General features: G+C 42.2%; 2 protein-coding genes across 8 annotated transcripts in view; one reads left to right on the forward strand and one right to left on the reverse strand.

Moving 5' to 3' along the window:
• Positions 1–16,492, forward strand: part of FANCC (FA complementation group C) — a 292,921-nt gene that overhangs the window by 266,496 nt on the left and 9,933 nt on the right. For all 3 annotated transcript variants that reach the window (XM_059072360.2, XM_059072358.2, XM_059072361.2), the window contains 5 exons: positions 615–667; positions 1,989–2,088; positions 6,978–7,053; positions 9,250–9,331; positions 14,192–14,372. In XM_059072360.2, coding sequence (XP_058928343.1) covers positions 615–667; positions 1,989–2,088; positions 6,978–7,053; positions 9,250–9,331; positions 14,192–14,372 — 492 coding nt within the window. The remainder of the gene's footprint in view (positions 1–614; positions 668–1,988; positions 2,089–6,977; positions 7,054–9,249; positions 9,332–14,191; positions 14,373–16,492) is intronic.
• The window catches only part of AOPEP (aminopeptidase O (putative)), a 572,337-nt gene that overhangs the window by 163,393 nt on the left and 392,452 nt on the right, over positions 1–16,492 (reverse strand). For 2 of the 5 annotated variants that reach the window (XR_010841932.1, XR_010841934.1), the window contains one exon: positions 8,850–15,137. The exons of 2 other annotated variants lie outside the window; for them this stretch is intronic. The gene's annotated coding sequence lies outside the window, so the exon portion shown is untranslated. Of the gene's footprint in view, positions 1–1,906; positions 2,068–8,849; positions 15,138–16,492 lie in introns of those variants that run through there. One more of the 5 variants, XR_010841933.1, reaches the window with a different exon arrangement.

Below are 16,492 nucleotides of genomic sequence, written 5' to 3' on the forward strand. Positions count from 1 at the left end.
ATCATTCAAGATGATGGTATCTTTTTTCATCTGAAGTAATTTAAGCTGCTAAATTCATAGTGCACTAAGATGTAATATTATTTAGTCTGGCATGGTAGTGGCCACTGCTTTCCTCAATAATAATCCTAAATTATGCACTCATTTCCTAATAAGCAGGAATGAAAAGTTAGCCGGCCCAGATTCGACCTTGAGGCACTTTTAAGTCATGTGAGGAGGTCAGACACACAGGGCACATTGTGTAAAACTAGCAACACAGGTAGGCTCTGTGTCTTCATTACAGCATGCCGGGAGAAGGTACATTTTAATGTTCCATGATACTTAATGACTCTTTTTTCTGTAGCATATGGGCTTATTGTTGAAAATGTGGAACGTACAGAGTATCAGGAAGGAAGAAATAAAGGTTGTACACAATCCCCTGGCCCCAAGAGAACTACTGTTTGTATTTGTATGTAGGGCTTTTGCTATGAACTGCTTCTTGTTTTTTTCTAACTCACAGGAATGTACCCATTTTCTAGACACTAGCAGTTCTAGACAACTCATTTGCCTGATAAGAGCAAGTCATTATTGATGAAATGCTTCTGATATTTTACTTTCTCATGGTCTTTTCCTTACAGCCTGCAGCTGCCTGCCACCCTGCCATATTCAGAGTTGTTGATGAAATGTTCAGGTCAGTATTGTGCTGTTTCTGCTAGTAAATTGGTCTAAATATGTTCAGCTTCCAAATGCGAATAAAAAACTCTGTGGTATTCTCTGGCTGTACCACGGGGGAATTAGTTTCTGCTTCCATCCCCTCCTGCTGAGCTTTTTGGTAAAACCCAAATGTCAATGTATATTTAAAAGCCAATGTCTAAAAATTAAGATAACTATCTTTTTTTAACCTTTTAAAATTATAATAATAATGGTAGAAAAGCAAAATTATTTACATTAAATTTACATCATTCAATATTCATGTAGATAGAATTTTTCTCAACTCAAAGCGTAGTAGTGTTCTCCCTTCACCACATGAGGGCTGACCAATCTTTTTAAAGGATTTGAAAGCTAAGGAAAACCAAGAATAATAAATAAATGATGCCATTCTTAACAGAGCTCTTCTGAAAGGCAGAATCAACTATTCATGTTATCTTACAGCACACTAATTTCTATTCTGCAAATACCAGAACTTCTTGGTAAAGGCATTGGATTTACAATGATGAAAGATGAGGAGACCCCTGGACATTCGGTTGGGTAATGGCTGACAGTTAGTGGGGGGCCGGACTTGCCCACCTGGGGAGGGTTTCCAGCCTCTTTCCTGGGTGCTGGTACAGCCAGGGTATCTACTCTCTTTATCCCATCCCCCTTCCACTCAGCAAACAGAGGCCCCATGGCAGACAGCAGACACTGGGGAAAAGAATTTTTACAGTAGCAAGTAATCCAGCACTTGGGTTGGTCTTGAAACATACCAACTTTAAGCTAAATGAGTATAGAAATAAGTCAGAATGCTGTTTTTAGTTTAAAGCTAGCAAAGTTTCAGTTGATTTTTTTGTTATTGTTTAAACAAACATAAAGAAAAGTTAGTTGTGTGAAAATTCATAGAAAATAAACCAGGAACATGCAGATTCTTCCACCACTTTGCTGGGTGGATTTGAGTGGAGCCATTTTAACCCTGGGGGCACCTCTTTCTCCACTTGCAAAAGCCAAAGTTCTATGGATGTTGCATTTCTGGGCATACAGTGTGCAAATATTTGTAAAGAGCATTCCAGGCCCATGTGGAAGGGATATGAAGTGCTTAATAATTTAAAAAACAAGAAAGGGAGCTCTGCATGTTTGCAATTTTAAAGAAAATCTTTAGAAAAGGGATTTCATGCGAGGACTGAAAACTGATGAGTTGAGATACTGTTGAAGCTTATGGCACAAAAAAATGTTTCCATTTTTCCCTTTTACATGTTCAGGTTCACATGTTTGCCAGGTTAATCACTGAATGTGTTGTGATCTGGCTTTGCATTGATCAGGTACGCACTCCTGGAAACTGATGGAGCCCTAGAAGTACTAGCTGCTATCCAGGTGTTTACACGATGCTTTGTAGAAGCTCTGGAAAAAGAAGACAGGCAGGTTCGTTATATTGCAGGCATTATTCATTCCCCCAAAGAAAAAGAAGCTTTTAAGAGTATTTGATTAATCACCAGAAAGGAGCACTTTATTTTCAGTGATTTTGATAGACTGTTTCATTCAAGAAGAAAGCTTCCAAATGAAAATCCCAGCAAAGGTAAAACCATTTTAATTGAAAGTAAATCAAGATGGTTCCTGTCCGTCCTGTGTCCTGGTACCCAGAAGCATTTATCTACTGCTGCACAGAGAATTCTGCCATGCCAGCACGTGACACCCCAGAGGGTGAACTTTCTGGGCCCTGTGTTGTATGGTGTTTGTCAGGCAGGACTCTTCCCCTCCCAGGGTAGAGAGAGATATTCTGGAGTCTATATGGCATGTGCTAAGAAGGAAATGCCACTTATTACAAAGCAATACTGGACATTCTTAATTATTAGTTTCCATGCATATCATAGACCTAAATGTGAATTGGGTTCCGGGGGGAGAAAGGAGATAGAGTGAAAAGGAAATATTTGAATAATTGTAGACGAGGAGCTAGGAATGGCCATGATCAAGAGGTGTCAGTTGGACTCAGTAAGCAAGAAGCTGGACCTAGGGATCTGCAGGAGGACTTGCACTGGGGGGCCGTCAGCAGAGGCAGCTGATGGATTAGAGTGACCTGTGTAACAGGAACCTTTTCTACCAGAGAGCTTTTGTCTTTGGGCATTCTAACTGGCCTGTACTTCTGATGGCCACAGACCTAATGTCTGTGTAGTGCTTTGCCTGTTCAAGTGCCCAAGTCCACTGCAGTTTCCTGTGAGATATGTCATGGTCCCTTGGTATGCTTTCTGCAGTTTGACTTAGGAGAGCACTGCTGTGATGCTTGGTTGTACTACAATCCCATACACTCCTACGCCAAGAAACCTCTCAGGTTTTAGCAGAGGTTTCTGTTTTTTAAGGTAATGATAAATATTTATGATGCTTTTTTCCCATCTTTTCTTTCCCAAGGGAAGTTAGCTAGACTGTAGCAAACAGCACTATCAATGGTACCCAGCCTGGAATTCGGGAGGAGAGCTCTGCTGAAAGGCACTGGCTGGCCCTCACGCTTATTTTGAGGCATAACTATAAATATGTTTTATCTTCCGTGAATATTCTTAGTATTTCCAATTAGGAATTGACCGCTAGAAAACCTGTGCCTTTGACTCCTGGAACAGACCTAGGTTAGGGTGGAGGGTATTGGTGAAAGAAGTATTGCTCTGTACCGTTAGCTTGAGTCTGTTTTCCTTACCAGCTTTTCCCCTGAGTTGCAGGGTTGGCCTTGGCACTTTAGATTTGGACTGGTTGAACTGTTCTGACAGTCACTTTTAATTTAAAATAGTACCCTGCCCAGGCTACATGTGTCTGCTGGTGTGAGGGGCACAGATTGGGTTCTGGTGGAAGGCAGGGCAGGGATCCAAAAAGAAACAGGAATTCACTGCCCTCACCTTGGGTTCAGGATACAAGAGCAATAATCTCTTAACTTTGCAAATGCCTTCATCCACATTTGTTATGTCATTTCTTTTCCTGGGGCTGTTCCTGATTGCCTGCCTTTCTAGTCGATGCCATTCTCATCATCAATCCCCTGCCTTCCTGAGTGCCCCTTTGTAGATTAATCCTAATCCCTGATGCATGACATCCTTTGTCCTACTTGGTCCATGCATGGCCCTCTTTTCTTTCGGTGTTTTATCCATCCATCCACATATTCATTCTTAATAAATGAATATCTACCAACCTGACATCCAGCAAGACCTGGCCCACTAGTAGCAACTTTCAGGTATCCACGTGCTCCTCCTCTATCCTGTCACTTTGACTTTCTCCCCTCAGGTAGCTGCTGTTTTGATTTTATGTTTATCATTCCTTTGCTTTTTCTGAAAATAGTTTGGTCATGTGTATATGATTGATAAACCGTGTTTTCTTTACTTGTGACTGTTTTTGCACTTTATAAAACAAACAATAGATAAGAGTAGCACACCGTATGTAGTCTTTTGAGCCTTGTTCTTTCCAGCATCGTGCTACCAGAATTGCTCTGTGCTGTGCGTGGTTGTGGTCCTGGTGGGGATTGCTGTGTAGTGCTCTGTTGGGAAAGTGTACCACAATGTAACTATCTTCCTGGTGGTGGGCTTTTGGATTATTTCCAGATTTTGTTTTCTTTCATAAACAGTGTTGCTCTGAACATTCTGGGGCATATACTTAGGACTGGAAGTGCTGGTTATTAGGAGTGCTTTGGCAGATATAGCCAAATTGTTTTCATATATGCTTGTGCCAATTTACATTCCCCCCAGCAGTTTTTTTTTTTTTTTTTAGAATGATATCTTTTTTTTACATTTTTTTTTTCATGTGGACCATTTTTAAAGTCTTTCATTGAATTTTTACAATATTGATTCTGTTTTATGTTTTGGTTTTTTGGCCGCAAGGCATGTGGCATCTTAGCTCCCCAAACAGGGATCGAAACCAGCACCCCCTGCATTGGAAGGCGAAGTCTTAACCACTGGACTGCCAGGGAAGTCCCTCCCCCCAGCAGTTTATGAGAAATCCCATTAATCCACATTCTTTCCCATTGTCAGAAATGTTTATCTTCAGTGCTTCTCATTCTCTTTTTATCCTTTCCTCTCACCCTTGTTTTAGTTGGAGAGCACAGTGCAGCTCCATCAATGTGCCCAGTCGGACTAGTAGGCAAAGACTTAAGGCTGTCACGACAAGCCTCTTTTCTGAGCTTGCATAACGAATGGCTCCAGTACAAACAGCAAATCAGTTCAGGTTCTGGTGCCAGTAGTGCAGAGTTTAATAATGTACTAGACTAAATCTCCCACAGATAAAAACTATAAACTCTGGGGAAAATATTTTTAAAAACTATTTGAAGGTACTGGAGAGCAACCCCCAAAGCAGATTAAAACTGGAGGGGATTCAACCCTTGAAAAAGGAAACCACATTGGGTAATCTTCTAACTTTTCCATGAGGGCTCTCATGTAAGGGGTGGAGGGGTGAGGTGGTGGCCAGAACTCAAGGCACAATCTGATTGACTTGAGGTGTCTAAAGACAGAGCTGTGGGCTGCCAGAGGAACAAAAAGTAGATGGGGCAAAAGAAACTAATATAAAAAGATAAACCCAAATATATCTACAAGTACATTAATTACAAAAACTAAGTGAAAATCAACTAAATATCCTAGTAAAAAAGCAAATATGGGACTTCCCTGGTGGCGCAGTTGTTAAGAATCCACCTGCCAATGCAGGGGACACAGGTTCAAGCCCCGGTCCAGGAAGATACCACATGCCATGGAGCAGCTAAGCCCGTGCACCACAACTACTGAGCTGCGTTTTAGATCCCGTGAGCCACAACTACTGAGCCTGCGTGCCTAGAGTCATGCTCTGCAGCAAGAGAAGCCACTGCGGGGCTTCCCTGGTGGCGCAGTGGTTGAGAGTCCGCCTGCCAATGTGGGAGACACGGGTTCGTGCCCCGGTCCAGGAGGATCCCACATGCTGTGGAGCAGCTGGGCCCGTGAGCCATGGCCGCTGAGCCTGCGCATCCGGAGCCTGTGCTCCGCAACGGGAGAGGCCACAGCAGTGAGAGGCCCGCGTACCACAAAAAAAAAAAAAAAAAAAAAGAACTCAGTTTTAAAAAATGGACAAAAGACTTGAATACACACTTCAAAAAATGTGTATAAGTTGGCAGTAAACACATCAGGAAAATGAATAGTAAAGTCATAATAAGGTAATATTTCACACCCACTAATATTGCTAAAATTAATAAGATTGACAATACCAAAAGTTGACAAGAATGTGGAGCAACTGAAATTCTCACAAATTGTGATGGGAGTGTGAAGTGGTACAACCACTTTGAAAAATTACATGGCAGTTTCTTATAAAGTTAAACAAGCATCTAGTCTGTGACCTACTAATTCCATTCCTATGGTATTTACCCAAGAGAAATGATAGCACATATCCACAAAAAGACATAAATGTGAATGTTAACTGCAGCTTTATTCATAACAGCCCCAAACTGGAAACAACCCAAGTGCCCATCAATGGGAGAATAAATAGATTATGGTATATTCATACAATGACTACTTCAGAGCAATTTTTTAAGAAATGAACTCCACATACACAATAACATGGATGAGTTGCAGAAGAAAATGTTGAGCCAAAGAAGCCAGACACAAAAAAATACATCCTCTTATGATTCTATTTGTGTGAAATTCAAGAAAATACAAAACTACTCTCTCTTGTTGAAATAAAATATTGGTTGCTGGGATGGGGTGGAGGGATTGACTATAACAGCCACAAGGGAACTTTCTGGGGTGATCAAAATGTTCTGTGTCTTGATTGGAGTGATGGTCACATTGGATTTACACATTTACCAAAAGTCATCAAATTGTACACTTAAAGCCCTTGCACTTCACTGCTTATAGATTTTACCTCAACTTTTTACTTTTTTAAAAGTTCTGTGCCTTCTGAGGGCATAGATAGGATAGCGCTTTGGCCCTCAAAGTATTGTGAGCACCATTGTTGTTTTATGCTTTTCTGATTATAAAAAAACCATCTCACAACTGCCTTGGAAACTCTCACTTAAATAAGAGATTTATGTATATAATTGAGTTCATGTGAGGTGAAGAACTGATATAAAGACATCAGGAGTATAACTTTATTTTTCTTAAGTCCTAGAAGGTGACTTTAAAAAGGTTTAATTTTTTGGAACACATTTACAAGATTATTAGGAGAATGTTTTGTTGTTGTTGTTTTTTAATAAGCGTGCAAGGAAACATTCTGACCACATAAAGTAGAGGGTCTTTTTTGGGCAGAGGATGCAAGATTTTGTATTTTCTTAATACCCTTTCCAATGCTAATGTTCAAATGGTTTTGAATTTTTGATTCTATTGTAGCTGAAGTTTGCATTCAAGACCTACTTTCCTTATGCTTCTCCGTCTCTTGTCATGGTGCTACTCCAACACCCGAAAGGTACGTGAAGGTTGATTTTGCCCATATTGAAATAACTTCTGGGAATACACTGATTAAATTATAACTGTTTCCTCCCAGTTCCTTATCTGTAAAGGGAATTGGTCATTGCTAACATCCTTTAAGCTCTCAGGGTCTCACATTCTGTGGATTTTGATATGAGAATTTGCTTGACTTCCCAGTTACAATCATTTACCAAAAGAAAGAAAAAAGAACAAAATGGCCTCCAGTTGGGTTTTGATAGTCTGTTCTGGATAACACAAGGCCTCTGCTCGTGCCAGCCAGATCTACCTGGATGCCAGGAACAGGCTAAGACTTGGCTGATTTGGAATAAAACAGTATATTTATTTGTATTTCATTCTTTCTACTCTGTGCCCCCTGTTGCAAAAGAAAAGATAAAATGATGAATGAAGCCAAGGAAGTTTAGTGGAAATTTCTCCTAACCAAGCCAAGGGAAGCCTTTTGAAAGAATTCAGTAAGTGTATTAGACCACAGCCCTCTCTGATTTCATTTGCCAGCCTTCCAGAGGCCATATCCAGTTGGGGGAGTGATGATTCTGACCTGATTCCACTGATGTTGATCTGTTAACATGCCTGTGAGCTCCTGTTTAGGAAACATTTCAGAAATAGAGAATATAGACATCCTTCCCGTCTAAAGCCTGAAATCTGAAGCAGAGGCAACACTGACACAAGACAGACTCTGTACCATAGAAAAAGGCATTCATCTGACCATGGAAGGAAAGAGGAGAGAAAAGAGTAAAAGAATCCATAATATTTCCTTTTTATGCTGTTTTTTTCCCTGGCTTTTTCCTGAGACTTGAGTAAGTAAATTCACTTGAGGAAAGTACGATTCGAAGTTTCAGAGCATTTTACAAAATCAAAGTTCCTCTTCCTTGTTCTAAAAGATTAGGTTCTCACCCAAAGTGACCCTCTTGATGCTGTCCTCTCAGATGCTAGAGGTGGAGGTGGTGATGGGCCTGTTGGGATCTCTAGTCAACTGTTTTGTGGAACTTAACCTGTGGGGGACTCAATGGGAAAACTTTAATAACAACACAGAAAAGTCAGTAATTCACTTTCCAGGGCCACGTCTCACAGCCTAAGTCAGATCAGCAAAGCCTAAGGTCAGCCTATGTGAGCAGCTGAATGAGCTCCATCAAAAGTATTGGGGTTGTTATTTTTTAAATTTGGAAATCTATAAACAAAAGACTACCTCTGCTAGTTCCTAGAACAGTTTTCTGCATATTACCTTTGCAAAAATAATGTTACATTCACAAATTGAAGTGTTTTTAACAGTAGAATCTTCTATTCATCAGAAATTGATTTTGTGCCCACTGTAAAGTCTTGTAGGCATAAAAGATGGGTCACTTATGAGCCCTGACTATCCAGGAGCTACAAGTAAAGGAGACATAAAATACATATCTAAACAACTAATAAAAAGAAGAAAACAAAAATGCCTTCAAAGCCTGCAAATCAAGAGTTATGGGAGTTCAGAAGAGGGAGAGAGATAATTTATGATTCTTTAACATTTGTGGGGTAGTAGTGGTTATTGTATCACTTACATTATCTTTCTCCTGTATTTAACTACAGAACCTGTCACTACATGGAAATATGGTAACCTTTTTCAGATGTTGTTTAGAACTACAGATACATACATGCTCAGAAGTGTTTAAGACCATGGGAAAATTGTGAAACCAGAAAAACTAACTAAAGAAAAGACATTTGTTCTGACCTTTTTTTTTAAAAAACTATAACACCTGAAATCTTATTCTAAATTCATCACAATCATAGAAAAACAGTGGGGCAGCCCATTCCTAATTCCTTGTTGATTATTTTATTATAATCTCCATGTATGTTGAAATCACAGATTACTAGTGATATAGAGGAGGGGGTAGGTGAGTAGAAAAGAAGAACACCTGGGGCATCTTCCACATAGCCTTTGTAAACCCTGTGCTGTCCACTCCCATGTACCCAAGATAAAGAGCCTTTGAGTTTGGCTCTGTGTAACACTGACAGGTCTTTCTTCCTAGGCCAGAGACATAGATTCTACCTGGGATCAGCATGAGAGCGGTGGTATGGATTCTGTGGACCAGGAAAATTAAGGCCTTTCCTCCAAAAGGCCTCTTCTGGTCTTAGCTGTAAATGATTCCTAATAGGTTTGACTTTTCTTCAGCTCCTCTCTGATGGCTCTCTCCACCCACAGATATCCCACAGGGACTTTGGCACCAGGCACTGAAACATATCTCTGAAATGCTCAAAGAAGTAGTTGAAGACCAAACTCATGGGTAAGCAAACACTGATGACTCTCGTAGGTCTGTTTCACACGCATTTGCTCTGGATCCTTATCTTCCCTTTGAGCAGGCCTGACAGGGGAAGGCATTACAAGCATACCTCAGAGATATTGCAGGCTTCGTTCCAGACCACAGCAATAAAGTGAGTCACACGACTTTTTTGGTTTCCCAGTGCATATAGAAGTTATGTTTATACTATCCTGTAGTCTATTTAGTGTTCAATAGAATTATGTGTAAAAAAAAAAAAAGGCACATACCTTAATTTTAAAATACTTTATTACTAAAAATTGCTAACCATTGTCCGAGCCTTCAGTGAGTCGTAATCTTTTTTCTGGTGGAGGATCTTGCCTCAATGTTGATGCTGCTGACTGATCATGGTGGTGGTTGCTATAGGTTGGGGTGGCTGTGGAAGTTTCTTAAAATAAGACAATATGGGCTTCCCTGGTGGCGCAGTGGTTGAGAGTCCGCCTGCCGATGCAGGGGACACAGGTTCGTGCCCTGGTCCAGGAAGATCCCACATGCCGTGGAGCGGCTGGGCCCGTGAGCCATGGCCGCTGAGCCTGTGTGTCCGGAGCCTGTGCTCCGCAACGGGAGAGGCCACAACAGTGAGAGGCCCGCGTACCGCAAAAAAAAGGAAAGACAATATGAAGTTTATCACATCAGTTGACTCTTCCTTTCACAAACGATTTCTCAGTAGCATGCAATCTGTTTGATAGCATTTTACCCACAGAAGAACTACTTTCAAAATTGGAGTCATTCCTTTCAAACCCTGTCACTGCTTTATCAACTAAGTTTATTTAATACTCTAAATCCTGTGTTGTCATTTCAACAGTCACACAGCAGCTTCACCAGGAGTAGGTTTCGTCTCAAAAAACTACTTTCTTTGTTCATCCATAAGAGCAACTCCTCGTCCATTAAAATTTTATCATGAGATTGCAGCAATTCAGTCACATCTTCAGGCTCCACTTCTAACTCTAGTTCTCTTGCTGTTTCTGCCGCATCTACAGTTACTTCCTCCACTGAAGTCTTGAACCCCTCAAAGTCGTCCATGAGGATTGGAATCAACTTCTTCCAAACTCATGTTAATGTTGATATTTTGACCTCTTCCCATGAGTCACAAATGTGCTTAATGGCATCTAGAATGGTGAATCCTTTCCAGAAGATTTTCAGTTTACTTTGCCCAGATCCCTCAGAGGAATGTATTTCTTAAATAGTAAGAGTTGAAAGTTGAAATGACTCTGATTCATGGGCTGCAGAATGGCTGTTATGTTAGCAGGCATGAAAACAACATTAATCTCACTGTACTTCTCTGTCAGAGCTCTTGGGTGACCAGGTGCATTGTCAATGAGCAGTAATATTTTGAAAGGAATTTTTTTTTCTGAGCAGTAGATCTCAGTGGTGGGTGTAAAATATTCAGTAAAACATATTATAAACAGATGTGCTGTCATCCAGCCTTTATTGTTCTATTAATAGAGCACAGGCACACGTAGATTTTTAAAAGGGCCCTAAGATTTTCAGAATGGTAAATAAGAATTGACTTCAACCTAAAGGCACCAACTAGATTTGTCCCTAACAAGAGAGTTGGTCTGTCCTTTGAAGCTTTGAAGCCAGGCATTGACTTCTCCTCTCTAGCTATGAAAGTCCTAGATGGCATCTTCTTCCAATATAAAGCTATTTCGTCTACATTGAAAATCTGTTGTTTAATGTAGCCACCTTCATTAATTATCTTGCTGGATCTTCCAGATAACTTGATGCAGCTTGTAGACCAGCACTTGCTGCTTCACCTTTCACTTTTATGTATGGAGACGGTTTCTTTCCTTAAACTTCATGAGCCAACCTGTGCTAGCTTCAGCCGTTTCTTCTGTAGCTTCCTTACCTCTCTCAGCCCTCATAGAATTGAAGAGAGTTAGGGCCTTGATCTGGATTAGACTTAGGCTTAAGAGAATGTTGTGGCTTGTTTGATCTTCTATGCAGACCACTACAACTTTCTTCATATCAGTAATGACTGTTTTGCTTTCTTATCATTCATGTGTTCACTGTAGTAGCACTTTTAATTCCCTTCAAGAACATTTCCTTTGCATTCACACCTTGGCTAACTGTTTGGCGCAAGAAGCTTAGCTTTCAGCACGTCTCAGCTTTAGACGTGCCTTCCTCACTAAGCTTTATAATTTCTACCTTCTGATTTAAAGTAAGAGACGTGCCACTCTTCCTTTCACTTGAACAGTTAGAGGCCATTGTAGGGTTATTAACTGGCCTAATTTCAATATTGTTGTGTTTCCTATGGAGGCCCAAGGAGAAGGAGAGAAAACGGACAATTGGTAGAACAGTCAGAACACACACATTTATCGATTAAGTTCATCACCATATATTGGCATAGTTCATGGCACCCCAGAACAATTACAATAGTAACAAGGAACATCACTGATCACAGATCACCATGACAAATATAATGGAAAAGTTTGAAATATTGTTAGAATCACCGAAATGTACACAGAGACAGGAAGCGAGCAAATGCTGTTGGAAAAATGAAGCCAATAGACTTGCTCGAAGCAAGGTTGCCACGACCTTCAGTCTGTGAAAAAACACAATTACCTGAGAAGTGCAGTAAAATAGGTATGGCTGTATTGCTCTGTTTCCATCCCCAAACAGGTAAGCACACTACTGAGTAAGAAGTGGAGGAAGCAGTTCGAGCAGCTCAGAATAAATAGGCTGCATGTGTAAATACCTAGCACAGAAACTGTTCTGAGTAATGGCTAGTGTTAGGCTTTGAAATGTACAAGCATAACAATAAAAAATAATAGACCTTAGGAAAAAAGCAGTGCTCACATGCTGCAACCCCTGGCCTGCAGAATGAGAAGGGCACCTCTCTGGGCCCTTCAGTCTTCTCTACTTCTCTAGGGAAGGAAATTCTAAACTCTTCCTGCACATTAGGATGAAATGTTTCTTTTCCTCCCCCTTGTGATAAATATGTGTCTAAACTTAGAAAATCCATTCTAGCGTAAAGTAATTTCTAACATGATATTAGGTACCCTCTTCTATGTGTTATTTCCCTAGAAGCATTCACATTTAGGCTTTGCTAAGTTCTTTGTAACATAGTACCCTTCGGCTTCCTCTTAACTTCTTTGCTTTTAGAGTATACATATTTTATTCATTGTCTATACTAGCCTACTAATACTGTCTTTATTTGTTGCCACTTTTCCTTCTTGAAATTCTCTATTAGCTCATTACTGAGCCATCACATATTATGGCTGGTGCTCTTCTGTTCATCATCACTGATGCAGGTTTGGGTGCCAGTGACTCACACAGCCTCCCTCCCCGACCCTGCCCCCAAACTCTTACCAGTAGAGGAGACAGACAGAACTGTCAGCCAAGTGGAGGTCAGAGGATTGGCCATATTAACGACCTGCCATACCCTGGCAGCCCCATACACACCCCTTCTGGTTGTCTCTGTTGAAGAGCAGGGCCTAGACCCCAGAGCTCTTAGGGCTCCTGCCTAACCCAGATCTGCCTCACCTAGGCTTCAGGGCCACCTGCGGGGAGGGGTCTGTGAGCAGCTTTAGGCACCTTCTCAGCCAGCCCCATGGGACTGCACTGCACACTCAGCTGCAGAGTGACCAGGCCTTGAGCCGTGACCAGGAGGGGTGCCCGTGTGGAGCAGCGAGCGTGGGGGGGGGCCCTTGCTCAGCTTACTCATCCGTGAGGCCTGCAGGAAGGAGACCCCGTGGAGCTGGTTCCTTGCTTCTGAGACATAACCCAGCCCACTGCTCGTGTGGCCCCTGGAGCGTCAGCTCTCCCTCTTGTGGGGACAAGGGAGTAAGACTTATGCTCCTCCTCCTTCCTTTTCTGTCATTGTTTGACAGGTTAGATTTCAGAACATTTAATCACTTGTTTTCGGGGAGGACTTACACAGGAGGAAAGCAGTGACTAGGAGAGGCGGGAACAGTGCTGGCTTGGGGGTTCCACGGGCCAAGCAGAGGGCCACGCACCCAGATCCAGCAAAGACGGAGCACTGCAGAGGGGCTCAGAGTTTTCCTGTTCTAGGAGCTTCCCCAGTTCAGAAGGGAAGTTCTGCTCTATGTTAATCTCAGGCCAGTCCTGCTCCATTTCTCCCAGGGGAGATGTTAAACTGCTAGGACTGTCACTATGGAAAATTAGTGGGTCCTTTTACCTTAAGCAGAGTCTACCCTTTACTGCAACTCCCGGTTCCCTGTGTGACAAAAGGATAGCTTCACAAAAGCTTTAACTTTTCAGCATTGATGTATACTTGATGACAGGAAAGAGTACAATATACAGCTCGTTAAAAATTCATAATTGCCAAAATACCAGAATCTTTCGTCTTGTGAGAAAAGGAACAACACGTGTTTCGGCCCGAGTCCCTTCTCTGGTCTCCGTCTGGACCCCAGGGAGCCCCCTCGTTTCTTGCTCCGGGCTACCTGGGTGGCTGAGGGGCCCCACTCTACACAGCAGCCCAGCTGTGCAGGCCATGCAGAAGGCAGAGCGGTGGGCCTGCAGGTTCTCATCTTGCATCGTTCTTGATGATCATGGTCCCAAACCTTCCTTTCTCGAAGGCCTGTGCTCACTCAGTGTCCCTGGATGAACTTGATTTAAAGATTTAAACGTCTGAGGTCCTCAGGGCACATGAGGTTTTGAGAGGCTTGCCATTGAAAGTCCTGTGACAGGTTCAGGGCGGCATTGTGAGTTCTTTTTCTGAGGCTAACTCGTATTCCTTGCAAGTTGTACTTCAGTGGATAAGAACAATTGAAGCCAACCATTCACAAACGTAAGTTGCTTTAAGAACCTAAAGGAAAAAGAAATCCAGTTGCCCGGCTGCCATGTGTTTTGGTTCTGTTCCAGGTCCTACGGAGGCCCCTTTGAGAGCTGGTTTTTGTTCGTTCACTTTGGAGGATGGGCTGATATGGCGGCTGAGCAGCTAATGATGTCAGAAGCTGAGGCTGAAGCTCCAGAGGCCCTGCTGTGGCTCCTGGCTTTCAGCTGCGGTCCAGGAGCTGGACATCAGCAGAGAGCACAGACCATGGTGGGTGGCCAGGCCTATGGTGTGCGGCCTCAGGATCAGTCTCTCAGGGGCTGGAAGGGGCCCTGCAGTGGGTTTGGCTTTCACTGACCCCCAGGCACCTCAGCAGGTACATGCAGACATCCGCCTGGACTAGTGAGTGGGAGCTGAGCCTGTGGTCGAGGTGTTTTCCTGCCCTCAGGAGTGGACTGGAGGCCAGGCGCTGCCTGCTGTCCTGGGAGGAACCCTTCCATCCCTGGGTCATTTTATCTCTTCTTGGTCACTGCCACTCTGTCATGCTTCACAGGCGCGCCTGGCCCTGGGGCCGCTCCCTCCAGGGGATGCCATGCAGGTTCTGACCACTCTTCTGAGGAGCGTCGTCCTCTTTCTAATCAGTGGCCTGGCACTGTCAGCTTCCGTCTTGACTTAACTCCTTTCTTGGATCAGTCAATAGATCCTCACAGTACAGGCTTTGTTTAGAACTCTTACAGAAGTAATCACAGGATATTAACCACTTAGCTTCTGAAAAAGGACTTGGTCATTTCCTAAATAACAGAGCAGCAAAGTACAGGAGTGGCTAACTGTCTGTGGCAGAGACGGTTGTTATTTTGTGTGGAATATAAGAATTACAGGAGCAATGTTTTGATTAGAGGCACTTGCGCCTTCCTTGCAAACATTTATTTGCTGCTTTTTAAAAGTTCAACTGCCAGCACTTTTTGCTGATTTTAATAATTAAGGGGAGCAGGTTTCTTTATGTAGAGAGCAGTGCTCCTATTTGCTTGATGTTTTCTGTTTGAAAAAAACAGAGACTAGTTCAGATATGGCTGTATATTTTACTTGTTTAAAAGCATGTTATATGGCAGGAGAAAGAAAAGAGTTGGGATTTTTAAAAGTTGAAATTTGGTGATGATTTTGGATCAAAAGTAGAACATTCTCTTTAGAAATTAACATGTATTTCAGAATTGCTATCTGATTAAAAAGAAAACCTATTTTTTCCCTTTTAAAATATCACATTAAACTAATTGAAGGGGCTTCCCTAGTGGCGCAGTGGTTGAGAGTTCGCCTGCCGATGCAGGGGACATGGGTTTGTGCCCCGGTCTGGGAGGATTCTGCATGCCCGTGAGCCATGGCTGCTGGGCCTGTGGTTCCAGGGCCTGTGCTCCACAACGGGAGGGGCCACAACAGTGAGAGGCCCGCGTACCGCAAAAACAACAACAACAACAACAACAAAACTAATTGAAGAGAATCCTAATTTTTCATTATCTTAATTTTAATAATTAAAATGTATGAAGTACTAATGATTTCTAAAGCCTTTTTATATACACTTTATATTTGATTCTGTATAAGCTAAATTGGTAGGTTATATGTTAAATTCCAAATCGATCATAGAAGCTGACAGATTACTTTTGAAGTGTAGAGAAATAAATTGTCCAATAATGTTAATTTTCTAGAGAGTTCTGCATTGGCCTATCTATCTACTAGTTAAGTTGGTCCTTTTTTTTTTTTTTTTTTTTTTTTTTTTTAATAAAACGTATGCCTGGTTCTTACTCAGGGGGTGCTTTGGCAGCCTGGATGAAAACGGATTAGCTCACTTAGAGTAGTTTAGTGCCAGTACGTCTGTTTCCTTCCTCTTCCTTCTCGGTGCTCAACCTGAGGCACCAGTTTGTGTGGCATCCCGGGGAGCAAATGGGGCCCAGTTTTCCTAGTTTAACTAGTAGTGCATACTTCTCGCTCTCCTGACCTTTGATGGTCTGTTGGATGACTTGACAAACTGTGAACTGTCTTTGAAAGCATGATTATTGTAAGATTTGACTGAGCTTGACAATATCTGTACCTTTGCCTTGAAAGGCATAATTAAATCACGGTACTGGACTGTACACAGCAGTGCTCTGTGACTGGAACTGTCACCTCTGCTGGGCATCCTTGAGGTTCAGGATTGGGAGGGGGTGGGGCAAAGAGCAGCTGTTCCTGCCTGGGATGTGTACGGCCTGCTCAGAGACCCGCTCCACTCTGCAAACCATGTTCTCTGCCAGCCAGTGTTCATCGTCTTTTGCTAACTTTGGATTAAATCATGATAAAAAACAAACTGTCTATGTTTGTATACTCTTAAGAATTAGGTGAGGGTTCATACTCTTTAACCCTGT

The sequence above is a fragment of the Kogia breviceps genome, chromosome 8 (genome assembly GCF_026419965.1).
Source record: "Kogia breviceps isolate mKogBre1 chromosome 8, mKogBre1 haplotype 1, whole genome shotgun sequence".
Classification (NCBI taxonomy): Eukaryota; Metazoa; Chordata; class Mammalia; order Artiodactyla; family Physeteridae; genus Kogia; species Kogia breviceps.